This window comes from Peromyscus eremicus, unplaced genomic scaffold, assembly GCF_949786415.1.
Source record: "Peromyscus eremicus unplaced genomic scaffold, PerEre_H2_v1 PerEre#2#unplaced_466, whole genome shotgun sequence".
NCBI lineage: Eukaryota > Metazoa > Chordata > Mammalia > Rodentia > Cricetidae > Peromyscus > Peromyscus eremicus.
Window position 1 is genome coordinate 166,938 of NW_026734702.1, and position 12,952 is coordinate 179,889.

The 12,952-nt window shown below is 48.6% G+C and overlaps 1 protein-coding gene across 3 annotated transcripts in view; it reads left to right on the forward strand.

Moving 5' to 3' along the window:
* The window catches only part of Galnt14 (polypeptide N-acetylgalactosaminyltransferase 14), a 219,142-nt gene that overhangs the window by 155,779 nt on the left and 50,411 nt on the right, over positions 1-12,952 (forward strand). For all 3 annotated transcript variants that reach the window (XM_059252892.1, XM_059252894.1, XM_059252893.1), the window contains exon 3: positions 9,863-9,961. In XM_059252892.1, coding sequence (XP_059108875.1) covers positions 9,863-9,961 — 99 coding nt within the window. The remainder of the gene's footprint in view (positions 1-9,862; positions 9,962-12,952) is intronic.

Here is a 12,952-nt window from a genome sequence, read left to right on the forward strand (position 1 = left end):
TTTTTTTTTTTAAACTTACAATTCTGCAAGGGAATTTAGCCTCCATGTACTTGGGCATCTATTGTGTGAAACAAATTCCCTTCCATCATTGCAGGTGGTCCCAGCAAGAAGTGAGAAAACAGTCCTTCCAGGTGGCCCACACTGTCAGATTTCAGTGCATAAAAGACTATGGAAGGAGCATCTTGAATTGGGGGCCATCCTAGGACATTTAGTGAAGTGATGTCCAAAGAAGGAAGGAAAGGGGGGAGGAAAAAGGGAAGGAGAGAGGGAGAGAGGAAAAAAGAAAAAATATCATTCCAATACTAATTTCTCTCTCCATGTAGAATCCTCAGGACATCACTTACTTAGTATTATCTTGTGAATGGAAGCCAGCAGAGCATGGACAAAGGGTCCCATGGGGACTCTTGGACCACAGAGTATTGAAGAGAGACAGAAGAGAATGTAATTCCATGGCTCTTCCTCCAAGTACCCAAGTGAATCTGTGTTTTACCTAGGAGAGCTTCATTATGATGGTGGTGGTGGTGGTGGTGATGGGTGGTGGTGGTGGTGGTGGTGGTGACGATGATGATGATCCTCATCCTCCTTCTCTTCCTCCCTCCTCCTCCTTTTTCTTGCCTCCTTTTCCTCCTCCTCCTCTTCTTCTTCTAATGTAGCGAAGGTTGCCTGTATTAATCTTTGTATAACATTTATACTAAAAGGTTATGACAATGGTTTTCAACCTGTCAGTTGCAACCCCCACAGGGTTTGTGTATCATATATTTACATTACAATTCATAACAGTAGCAAAATTATAGTTATGAAATAGCAATGAAAGTAATTTTATGTTTGGGGATCATCACAACATTGAGGAGCTTTATTAAAGGGTGGAAGCATTGGGAAGGTTGAGAACCACTGTGTTATAGCTTAAAATGACATTTACCTTCTCATAGTTTCTATGGGTCAGACACCCTGGCATGGCATAAGTGGGTCCCCTACTTCAGGGATCCTCCCATGCTGCTACCATTGTCATCACAGAGGTTGGCTGGAGGAGAATCATCCTTCGAGTTCCCTCACGTGGTTTTTAGTGAGATTTGGTTAGCCACAGCCTTGTGTGGAGCTCTACAACATGATGATGTGTTCTCCCAAAGCGTGTTAACCAGGCTCTTGTAACTTAGTCACAAAAGGGTGAGAAATAATTTATCTCCATTTTCTCCATTTCCCTAACACCACAGCTGGAGAGGTAAAGGCAAACACAATCACATGACTCCCAATAAGGGCAGGACTAACAACTTAGGAGAGAGTTGTGTGTGCCCAAGTGTGCAAGCAGGTGGAGTGGGGTGGAGGGGAACACTTTCTGCTCCACCTCCATCTACCATTCTCTTTGGCGTCCATTCCAAGCCAGGAGAAGCCTCAGAGACACACTGATTCCTCTTCTCCTTTCTCATCACCATTAAGCAACTTGCAATGCTCTGTTCATGAGGAAGATGGATGAAGTGAGACAGCCAGATTTGGAACCAGTGACCTTGCCGTAGAAATTTCTGCTCCTTGGCAGGGAGTCACCTAGTTCAGCCCACCAAGGGAATGGGTTATACAAAGAGGTGTGGATTGGTGGCCATCTTTAAAGCTGCCTACCACAGTGCCCAGCCAGAGTCCTCTCAGCAGGTCACCTGCCTGCTTTGGCCTACTTTTTCCCTTCTGAGTATACTGAGATTCAGTAACGTACTAAGCAATTAAAATGTACCATCGTAACAGCATAGTAACTCCTAGTATCATTTGAAGTACCTTTTATGAGAGAAGGAATTTCTCTAACACTAAGAAAGAATAGCTGTTGAGGCAAAATGTAGGAACAGTATATGTTTATGCGGATGAACAAATTAATCTGCATGTGAAATCCCAGTGAAATTGACATGAAATAAAAATTTCATGCCTTCCAGTGTATCTGTGTCGCCCATGAAATGAGATTAAAAGGAATTTCTGATTTTACACTCGTCATACTTTTTTTCTATGCTGTCTGCGTCTTGCCCTTCTAAAGAGTCAGGTGTGAACTTGGGGGCCAGCCACAGCGTTGGCATTTTGTATTTTATGTGCATCTCCCTTTTTTCCCCCTGAGATCAGATGTCCTTCCACAGAATGAAGCTCAGAGTGGATTAGAGGTTCTCTGCTTGAAAAACAAGACCTGATGCCAAAAACCAGTAGCAAACTCACTGCCCTCCGCCCTGAGAAAACTGACATCCAGGAAAGGTCTCTGGGCCCAAGGCTGGCTGGCTTCCTTCACCTGCCTTCCTCATGCCCAGAAAGTCACACGCTGGTGCTGAGGAAGGGACCGTGTCTCTGAGGCTTCTTCTGGCTTGGAATAGATGACAAGGAGAATGTCAGATGGAGGTGGAGCAGGGAGGTGCTCACTACCCCACCCCAACCCCACCTGCTTGCTCAGGGGACTCCTTGGGGGCACATTCAGCTCTCTCCCAAGAAATTAGTGCCACCTCTATTGGGAGTCATACGCCTTTATCTCTCTGGCTCTGAAGTTAGGGAAATGCAACCTATGGAGATAAATTATGTTCTCAAACTGGGACTGGCCTTCTACAGAGCAACCGGAAGTGTGGAGGGTTAGAAAGGAATCCAGAGTCTGTTTAGGATCAGATGCCCGTGAAGTGTTTGACTCAGTCTTGCAGTGGACACATCATTCCCACCCGGTGAGACTCCCGGTGGGCAGCATCTCTCTTGGGGTACCTCCAGAAAGCAGTTCCCTCATCTCCTGTTCTTCCCTCCTAGGCTCCTCTGGTTTCTAGAATGTGTAGAAACTCCTTTTTCTGAGTAGAGTTTGAGTGTGAAGTGCCCACAGTGTGAAGAGGCACAGAACAGGCATGAGTCACACCTGGGGCGGTCTGGCTTGAGGGTACTCTAGCATGGGATAAGCCTCACACATCTGGCTGGCTCTGGTCCCCTTCGCTAGTTTCACTGAGTTACTCAGCCTCTCTCTGCCAACCTCCTGAGTCTTCCTCTATTAGTGAAATTATTAAGGCCACTCCGCGTAGTTAAAAGGGAGGTTTATTTTGTGGGATCACTTACAAGTGAATGGATAGTTTACAGAGTCTGGGAAAGGTGTGGCGCAGTCCAGCGGTGTTCTCTGGAGAACTCTGCTTGGTCTGCCTCCAGTGTCCAGGGTCCAGGAACCAAGAGAGCCCGCGCATCCGGATCTCGGGTCTTCAGAGTCCTCTCTCGGCCCCGCCTTGTAGGCGTGACAGTTACCGAAACCTCAAAGGGGGTTGGAACTTCCAGACCAAAGCTGTAATGGTTTCCCACTACACTCCTCAGTCCATCATGGTGGGGAGAGCCTGGTGGAGCATATTTATCATGGTAGACAGGAAGAAGAAACAGAAAACAGACCAGAGACCAGTTACAACCTTTAAAGGCACACACCCCAATAACCTCCTTCCTCTAACTAAGTCCCCTCCATAGCAGCTTTCCACAGTGGGACAACCCAGCATTTAAAACAGGAGCCAGAGTGAGGGAGCATTCTATGTCCAAACCATATCAGTAGTGAATCTGGAAAACAACAGGCACTTCCTAAGCTATTGTAAACATTAGACACTCAAGGTACTCCATATAGTGACTGGTGGTAAGGGATCCCACCAGTGGTCGTTTAAATATGCTGCATGGTGGGTATTGTTGCCACCATCAACCAGGACACTAAGGGCCAGAGAAGGGAAATCATTGCTGAACCCCAACCAACTGTTTAACCTGAGAGTCCCCCATACCAGGCTGTCTGATTCTTACTGTGTTGGGTTGTATATTTGCATGATGCCCTCCACCCAGCTCTGGCCATGGTGCCCACTCAGTAACTGCCCTCCATCTCTCCCTTCCAGGGTGCCAGAGCCCCCTTCCAGGCTCAGAGCCATTGATCAGCTCTCTATGCTAACATCATAGTAATCATAATGATGCTCTCACTCTGCTTGAAAGTTAGCTGGCCTGCCTCTCTATCACTCCCTCTGGTTTTTATCTTCCAGCATAAAATCCCGAATGGTTTATAATTTATGACCAAGTGTTTTCTCCCAGCATGTGGTGAGGGGAAGACCATGTGTTCCAGGGCCATGGGGACTACTAAGAGCTCCTAGCTCATTAGCAAAACGGGGGTGACCATGATCATCATCATGTTCTCCCTTACAGGCAGCTGCAGTAGTTTACAAATATGTGGAATAAAAATGGAGGGTGCTGTGTGAACATCATTACTGTGGTAACTGGCAGACATGTTGCTAATGTACTGAGATTCATTTAGGTATGGCGAGGGGACAAGGACATAACACTTCACCGTTGGGTGTGGGAAGGGTGAGGGAAGGCTCCTCCTATGCCCAGGGTTGGCCTCAGAATTGCTCCCTGGAAGTAGCTTCAGCCAGTGACACTGAAGCTTCACAAGGTTGAGAATCCAGGAGGTACATTGAACCTCACCTTTGTTTGGGAAAATAATGGGTCTCCAATGAGTCTTTCAAAGAAGAAGAGGGTATAAAACTGTTTAAAATCATCCTGGAGGAATGTGTTATTCAGGAGCTGCTGTGGTGGCATTCTCCTCAAACAGCACACATACATATTCATATTCATTCTCTCTCTCTCTCTCTCTCTCTCTCTCTCTCTCTCTCTCTCTCTCTCTCTCTCTCTCTCTCTCTCTCTCTCTCTCGTCTATTTCCCCACACAGCTAATGCTTCGTACACCTCCTGGTTCAGAAGATGAGCTCCCACCCCTACCCCATCTTTCCTACTTACTGGCTCCTCTCTCCAATAAACCCCCTGAATCTTTAATAAATTATCAGCATGCTTTCTCGTCCATCTGCTGGCGCCAGACGTCAGCATTGGCCGCCTTCTTCATTTCCCTCATGGCCCCGGAGACCTCAGTGTTTGATTAATCTTTTAGGTCCCTCCCACAGAGATCCCACTTATTGTCTGGGCTGACTCTCCTCTTGGAGTGCATCTTTAAGGATTTTTTTCTCAGCCCCAAGTCCTTGTAAGTCCCTAGTGCCTGTCGCCGAGCAGGCTGTGGACCAGGCCTTAGACAGCAGGTGATTCCTGTGTGGGTCTCACCTATGACTGTATGCCTTGTGCTGCTTGCGCTGTACTAGGGAGAACATGGGATACTAGGAATCAGTACCAGCTAAGGAGTCATGGACCTGGCCCCCTCATCTCATAAGTGAACCAGGTATGTCCTTTGGGGAGGGAGTACTGAGCCTTGGTTTAACTTTCCACGGAGGCTGCTATGAATATCAAACAGATGAAGGGTAAGTCCAGACCCTTTGGGCTACACCAGAGGCAGGAAAGCTTGGGGAGGGATACGGGCCTGAGAGCATGAAACACCATCTTGCCCTCTCTCCTCTGTGGGCCTAGGCATGACAGCAGAGCTCCTTGGCTTTCTGGTATGACCCCAGGCAAGGCCTGTGTCCCACTGCTGTGGCCATAGGAGCTTCCAGGCCCAGGAGAATACCATCTAGGTTCCAGCTGCTGCTTGCTGCTTTTCTGGTTTGGCTTGCCACCTCCAACCTTCCTTCTTTTTCTACCCTGTGAGCTCACATCTCTAGTCAGTACATACTACACTTCACTGAGAGGCTGGCTCAGCTGTTTTCTGCTCCCGTTCTCTTGGCACTTGCCAAATGCTTTGTGTGCGTTAGCCACAGTCTTCCTCCTGGCAAGCCTGTGAAGGAGGCTTGTCCTTCTGTGAGGAGAGCTTCGTCCGCATTTTGTGGGTGACAACTTTGAAGCTTAGAGGAGGTAAATGGCATGCTCTAGGGCTCATAACCAGCACTTGGTAAATCCAGATGCAAACCTAGGCATCAGACCCAGATTCACCTCACCAGCATGGATGCCACAGTCCTTGAGCTCTGTTCCTTCTCTTGCCTCTCTCATTGTTCCTTAGTCTCTGTGCCCATCAAGATGCCCACCAAAGACAGCTTTCCAACCCAAGAAAGATCCAGCTAGGCACAGCAGGAGTCACCTGTATAGCTGGACCGATGTTAGAAATAGTAAGCATGTGACTATTTATCTAGCACCTTTTGCTCCCTGCCCTAATAATCAATGAGGGAGATGTGCAGGTTGGGGGTTGCCATCTCCATTGTGTGGGTGAAGAATCTAACACTGAGGAAATCCAAGTTACACGTGAGTAACACTGTGGCATAGCTGGACCCCAGGGAAGAGGAGTGCTTACAGCATTTGGTTCAAATGGCATTGTAAGGACTGAAGGAAGGCTACACCCACAGCTCCTGCTTCTGTGCCTAGGTCTTTGGTGGGAGAGTTTGGACCAAACCTGCTCCACAGGGAAGCAGAGCAGAGGTAGGCGATTTGTTCAAGGTCTCATGCTGGCAGGCGGTGTTCAGAGTCCCAGACCAGGAGTCTGTGGGCTGCTCTACTGTTTTCTATCCATCATCGCCTTACCCTATGGGATCCAACATGGTTTCAATGGAGCGTTCTTCACACGTGAGTCAGTTAGCCTCTGCCTGTGTGCACAGGCTTCTGGGTCAGTTGGCATCTCTGAGGCAAGCAAAGTAGTGCCTGTGTCTAAAATCTCTAATCAGGTGGCAACTCCAAAGACCATCATTCTCCCTCAGCTTTCCCCAAATAGCTCAAATCATGAAAGCTGAGGCCTGACTACAGAGGATCTCCAAGCATCCTCCCCCATAGCACAGCCACAGCAGCCAGATGTCCTGGCAGTGGTGGCATTCAGGGTCTCCTTTCTCTCCCTGTTTCTGAAGGAGAGCAGAAATCCCTAAGATCTCTGATTTTTTTCCCTCCCTTTCCATAGGTAATTTGTCCAGCCCACTCCCTGGTCTCAGGCTTATTCTTCCTAGAGTACTTATTGCTGCCCACCCCACTGCCTGGGCCTCTCTCCAAGACCCTCCATGTCCTCAATGATCCTGTAATCTACCAAGCAAGGACCCCAGTACCACCATTCCCTACCCCTTCGCCATTGCTCCTAACAAGAGTTGGGGCTATGTCCAAAGACAGACAAGTCCAGGTTCTTCTCAGCAGAGGCTGTTTCCAAGCATTTTTCCTTCCCTTTTTCTAATAGTTTCTAATGCTCAACAAATCATCCCTGATTAAACTGAGTGGCTTAAAACAACAAAAGCCTGGCCGGGCGGTGGTGGCGCACGCCTTTAATCCCAGCACTCGGGAGGCAGAGCCAGGCGAATCTCTGTGAGTTCGAGGCCAGCCTGGGCTACCAAGTGAGTTCCAGGAAAAGGCGCAAAGCTACACAGAGAAACCCTGTCTCGAAAAACCAAAAAAAAAAAAAAAAAAAAAAAAAAAGCCATGGACCATCTTCACTGTCTATGGGTCAGGAATTGGGAGCATCTTGGCTGGGCGGTGCTGGCTTAGCATCCCTCATTAGGCTTCAGTCAGCAGTCTGTTGTAGCTGCTGTCATAAAGTGAGTGGACCCACTTCTGATGTACTCCATTCATATGCCTGGCTAGCTGGTAGCGGTGAGGGTAGGGGGCCTCATGGATGTCTCTCTCTCTACAGGGATGTCCGAGTGTCTTCACAGCATGATAGCTGTCTCCCCTCCTTATGACCAAGGAAGAGACCACAGAGCTTTCATGAAGCCACACAGTGTCACATCTACCATATCATACTGGTTATATAAGGATTCGGGGCAAGAGGGGACTCCATAAGAACATAAAAGCTTGTGGGCGGGACTCCCTAGAAGTTATCTGGAAGGCTGCCACAAGTCTGAGAACTATAAACAACTGAGTCTTCTGCTGACCTGGGCATGCATGTCCTGACTTTCTTCCTTCTCTATAAAAAGGAATCTGGTAGACATACATATCCTTGTAGGGATGTCAAATGAACGGAGCTATGGTTCTTCCCTGGATCCGCTCCGTAAAGTTAGGGTTTACAGTCTCATCATGAGAAGTGCTAGAAGAGACATCTTCTACATGTCCAAACGATAAGAGAATAAACAGCAGATCATTTGCTTGTTGGAAACTTTGGAATGTTTTTCCCAGCGAAGCGGACATTGACACCAAGTCTTGAAGGATGACTGGGACCCAGTCAAGTGGTAGCAAAAGGGAGAATCTTGCTCCATGTGGCATGAGCATCAACAGAGAGCTCGAGAGCTTGTGAGACTGTGATTAGGAAGCTCGAATTTACACATCAGGGGCTACTTGAGGCTTTTGAACCAGAGCAGGGCCTGGCAGAGCCCTGTGGGATGGGACTGGGCAGAAGACTATGAAAGAGGGAGCTGTGCTACCACCTGCTTGGCTTGGGGATTGACCTCACTGGGACCCCGGGGGATGAAGAAATGATAGACTGCATGCAGAAGAGCTGGGATCGGGTGGGCCTTGGCTCTGATGGAGATGCACCACCAGCAACATCCTGGATACTCAACACTTTGGTGTTATACATTTTAATGTAGAGGCGAGTTTATTGTATATAGATGAACAGGGAAGCAGGTTTGGAGTCTCTCTGGGGGGACAGTTTCAGGTTGTAGCTAGCCAAGAGGAAGAAGCTGTGGTTGACCAGTTCTGCACACACTGGTTTTAACTAAGGGACAATCATTCATAACATCTGTACTTGGACCAGGGGAGGCTTTGCCGTTTCCCTGAACCTCGCCTGAGAAAGGCTTTGCCATTTGCCGTGGGTCGGAAGCACTGGGGTCCTTGACATGTCCGCGTGCTTGTCAACAATACACATTCCCTCAGGACTTCATTTGCTCCCCTACAGAGCTGCAGTGTGCTGAAGAGGAGTGGTATGGAGGAGGAGAACCAGCTCTGAGGTGGAACCGATTGGTGTCTCTGACAGGGGACAGGAAGGCCTACAGGCCGTGGCTTACCTTTCCCATCACTTTCCACCTTACCTTCTTCCCTAACTCTTGGTTCTGATCCTGGCTTCCCCCATGCCTGTGTTGTGAGCATAGGATTGATCCCACAGACCCGTCAATACCGCACCACCAAGGTGACCATAGGGGACATCAGGTCTTTTAGCCCAAGACTAGGGATCTTGAGTGTTTCAGGCCCACACCTGTGTGAAAATCTGGTTTAGAATGTGAACCATATTTCCAGGAAAATTGAAAATGCCTATTTGTACAAATTATTTGCTAATGACTCCAGAGGGTTCAGTTCCCTCAAAGCCTATCTGTGGGCCTCTGGATTTCCAATTAAAGTCTCAGGAAGAAATGGAAAAATAAAATGAGAACAAATATCTGATCTCCTCCCCATGTATGTTCTTTACTTCTTTTTTTAATGGCCTATAACCCCACCCATAATCGGGCCACCCCTGAAATCATGAGAACCAGGAGGAAGTATACACCCAGATGACAGCCCCTAGGGGCACTGGCCTCACTTGGAGGGTCTATTTCCATTATTATAGCAATTCTCAGGCTGCGAGCTACAATTTTCACTTGAGGCAAGGTATTAAATTGAAATTACCCCGGATGTAATGGCCATACAAAATAATCCCGGACATATGGAAGCAAATGCTTTCTCAAGATGGGACTTGGTTGCTCATACTGAGACTTCAGGGCTCTGTCTTTTTACGTAGAGAGGGGGCAGGGGGCCAGCAATTAGCTAGAACCCACCTCTGAAGCAGCCAGTCCAGAAGTCAGTATGATAAGGCTTCTGTTGGCTTGATCTGCTCTCTGACCAGAGTCTTGGGTATGAAGGCTAGGAGGGCCCAGATTGTGGGCAGAGCCCAGGACTTGGAGTTTTGTTCCTGCAACTGTTAGGAAATACTGTACTTGAACTCAGGAATGTGTAAAGGACAACGCTTGTTTCCATTTAGGCTCCAAGTCCAGGTTTCCCCGCCATGTGACGGACATTTAGTTTGGGTCATTCTCAGATGATGCCCGTGGCCCTAGGCTCTTCTGTTTTGCTTTCAAAGGTCTTACTTACCATCTGCCTTTGCTTGCCAGATGTTCGCTGCTGGTATACTGCATGGACCTCCCCCCCACCAGCATCATCATCACCTTCCACAACGAGGCGCGCTCCACTCTGCTCAGAACCATCCGCAGGTAAGGCATCTTCCCGTCTGGTCACACAGCCTGGTCCTCGGTCAGGCTTGTGTCTGCTCACTGGGCATCCTGCAAGCATGCACCAGGCACTGGTCTATATATCACGTGACTCCATTCTGCCACTCCTCACAGGCTGATGAGTGAGAGAGGCCATCACCCCATTTTTAAAGAGAAAGACAGATGCTAATAGTGGCTGGTGACTTGCGGACATTCAGAGACAATGCAGAGGAATGGATAACAGTTGGCCCTTTGCCCATCTGTGCCAGGCTCTCTGAAGAACGTGGACTGGCATGGTCCCAACGGAGGAAGGAAGCTCAGATTGTTGGATTGCTCGCAGCATCCCCGGCCTCTGGCTAGGATCAGGACTTGAGTGTGCCTTGGGCTGCTCATCTTGTGCTGTGCTTTCCCCAGGCTGAGACAATGGGGGGAGGGTGTGGGAACAGCTGTGGGCAATCAATGATGGATGCTCTCTGGGCACCTCCTTTCAGATCTAGTCCCACTTCCCTTGAGCTTCCCGGACACCTTGAAACTAGTTTCAGTCACGTTCCTGCTGTGAGAGGTCCGTTGTGACAAAGATGGCCTGTGGCCTGCCTAGCTTTTCCATATGCTCAAGTCTCAGTGCCAGCCACAAGCAAACTGGCCCTAAAACATGGAGCAGGGACCAGACTGGGGATTGTGCCCCTGCGTTCTTAGGAGACTCTGGCAGGTTTGGGCTGCCATTCTCTGGAATGACATTCCTTTCCTCTCCCCGACTCCACCCCCTCCCACCCAGGTCAGCTGCCTCATTCTCTCCCTTCCTAGGATCCCCAACAGTCGCTCCCCTATCCTGACTAATAAGGTCTATCAGTAAGGACAGAGTAGGTCAACAGAGAAAAGTGAGACCTGGAAGTCCCCCATCAAGGTCACATAGCCTAGATTCCAGCCCGTGTCCTCTCACTTGCCTGTACCAGGAAGGCAAGTCCCAAGGGAGGGTTCAGCACCACTGGTGTGGTGTTGGGGCTTTAGGGGTACAGCCAGAGTTTCTAGCACAGAGCCCAGCCTTGCCAATAAAGTACCCACAGAAGCCTCATGTTTATTTGTTTTAGTCAACTTAACTCAAGTGAGAGTCATTGGAGAGGAGAAACTTCAACTGAGAGAACACCACCATCAGATTGCCCATAGGCAAGTCTATAAGGGCATTTTTTAAATTAATAATTGATATGGAAGAGCCCAGAGCACTGTGGGCAATGCCATCCCTGGGTAGGGGGTCCTGAGTGCTGTAAGAAAGCAGTCTGAAGAAGCCATGAGAAGCAAGCCAGTAAGAAGTAGCACTCCTCCATAGCCTCTGCATCAGTTCCTGCCTCTAGGTGCCTGCCTCGACTTCCCCTCAGTGAGAGAATGTGTCCCGAGAGTCATAACTTATATGAAAGCTTTTCCTTCCCAAGTTGATTTTTGGTCATGGTGTTTTGTCACAGTAATAGAAACTCTAACTATGACACTTCATGCCCCAGAGACACATAGTTTACCAGGCAGCACATGGGAAGGTCATCTGATACACAGAGGGGGAAAATGAGATTAAACATGGATGGGCCAGAGAGAGTCTGAAACACAACAGACCTCCCTCTCATCGTCTCCAAAAGACAAGTCTCACTGTCCCCCTTCTTCCACACCTGTGTGCTTTGGCAGTGGGGGATTCTGGGTAGAGGGAAGCAGGATCAGCAGTAGACTCACCCCAAGGGGACATACCATGTCTTATGTCCACCTGTCACTAAAGGTTGAATGTCTACCGTGTGGGGCCAGTGCTTCCCTTACAGGAAAGAACCCACTCTTGTGGAAGAAAGAGCAATTTCACCTGCAGCCTACCTGTCTTTGGTATCTGATGGCTAGCTATAGCCCCCAACCACCAACCCTGTACTGGCTTCTGTACTCACCCCACAGGCCATTTTATTCATATTAAGGAACAAGACAACAGTTCTTCACACACACACACACACACACACACACACACACACACACACCAAAATGTTACAGGTCACTACCAGTGTCACTGTAGATAATGAAGTGCCTGGCTGGTTTGCCAATCAAGGTAGGCACGTAGAGGAGACAAGGGAAAGGGTGATTTCTCTGAGGACTCGGTTGGTATCTCAGGGGTGCTCTTGCTTCTTAGCTGAGAGCTGGAAAAACACAAGGGATGGTCTCAAGCTGGACAGGAGCATGATGGGACAGATGATGAGAGAAGAGAAAATCACAGACTCGATGAATTGGCTCTTTCTCAAGGGGAGAGAAAGCAAGACCTGAAGAATTCACCGTGGCCAGTGGTAGGGCAAATCCTTATAGGGTGTGAGACTCGTGTTGTCTGTCCTATTCTTCTTGGAACAACTGTCCACCCTTTACCTCGAATGGGGAGCAGGAACATGGCAATGGGCCATGACTTTATGTCTCAATCCTTTTTTTTTGTTTGTTTGTTTGTTTTTGATATTTTTTGTTTTTTTTTGAGACAGGATTTCTCTGTGTAGCTTTGCACCTTTCCTGGAACTCACTTGGTAGCCCAGGCTGGCCTCGAACTCACAGAGATCCGCCTGGCTCTGCCTCCCGAGTGCTGGGATTAAAGGCATGCGCCACCACCGCCCGGCGTCTCAATCCTTTTTCATCATTGGTAATTTCCTAGACCTAGAGAGGCACTTTCCCGGTGAAGATGGTTAGGAATTTGGACTCGGGGACCACATTTGCCTAGCTCTGCCAGTAACAGCAGTGTGACCCTGGGCAAGCTGCCGAACCCCTCTGCCTCAGTTTTCCATTCTGCCAAACAGAAACTATGATTACTGCTAATCCCTGAGCATGAGTTCAGTGAAGGCTGGATAAGGACAGGTAGGTTTAACAGTCAGGGTTCTCCACAGCACAGAACCAATGACATCTATGGTTATAGAAGGACATTTGCTAGGTTAATTTACAAGATCAGCACCCCATAGTCTAACCATAACAGTCTGCCAGCTGGAGAACCAGAAAAACCAG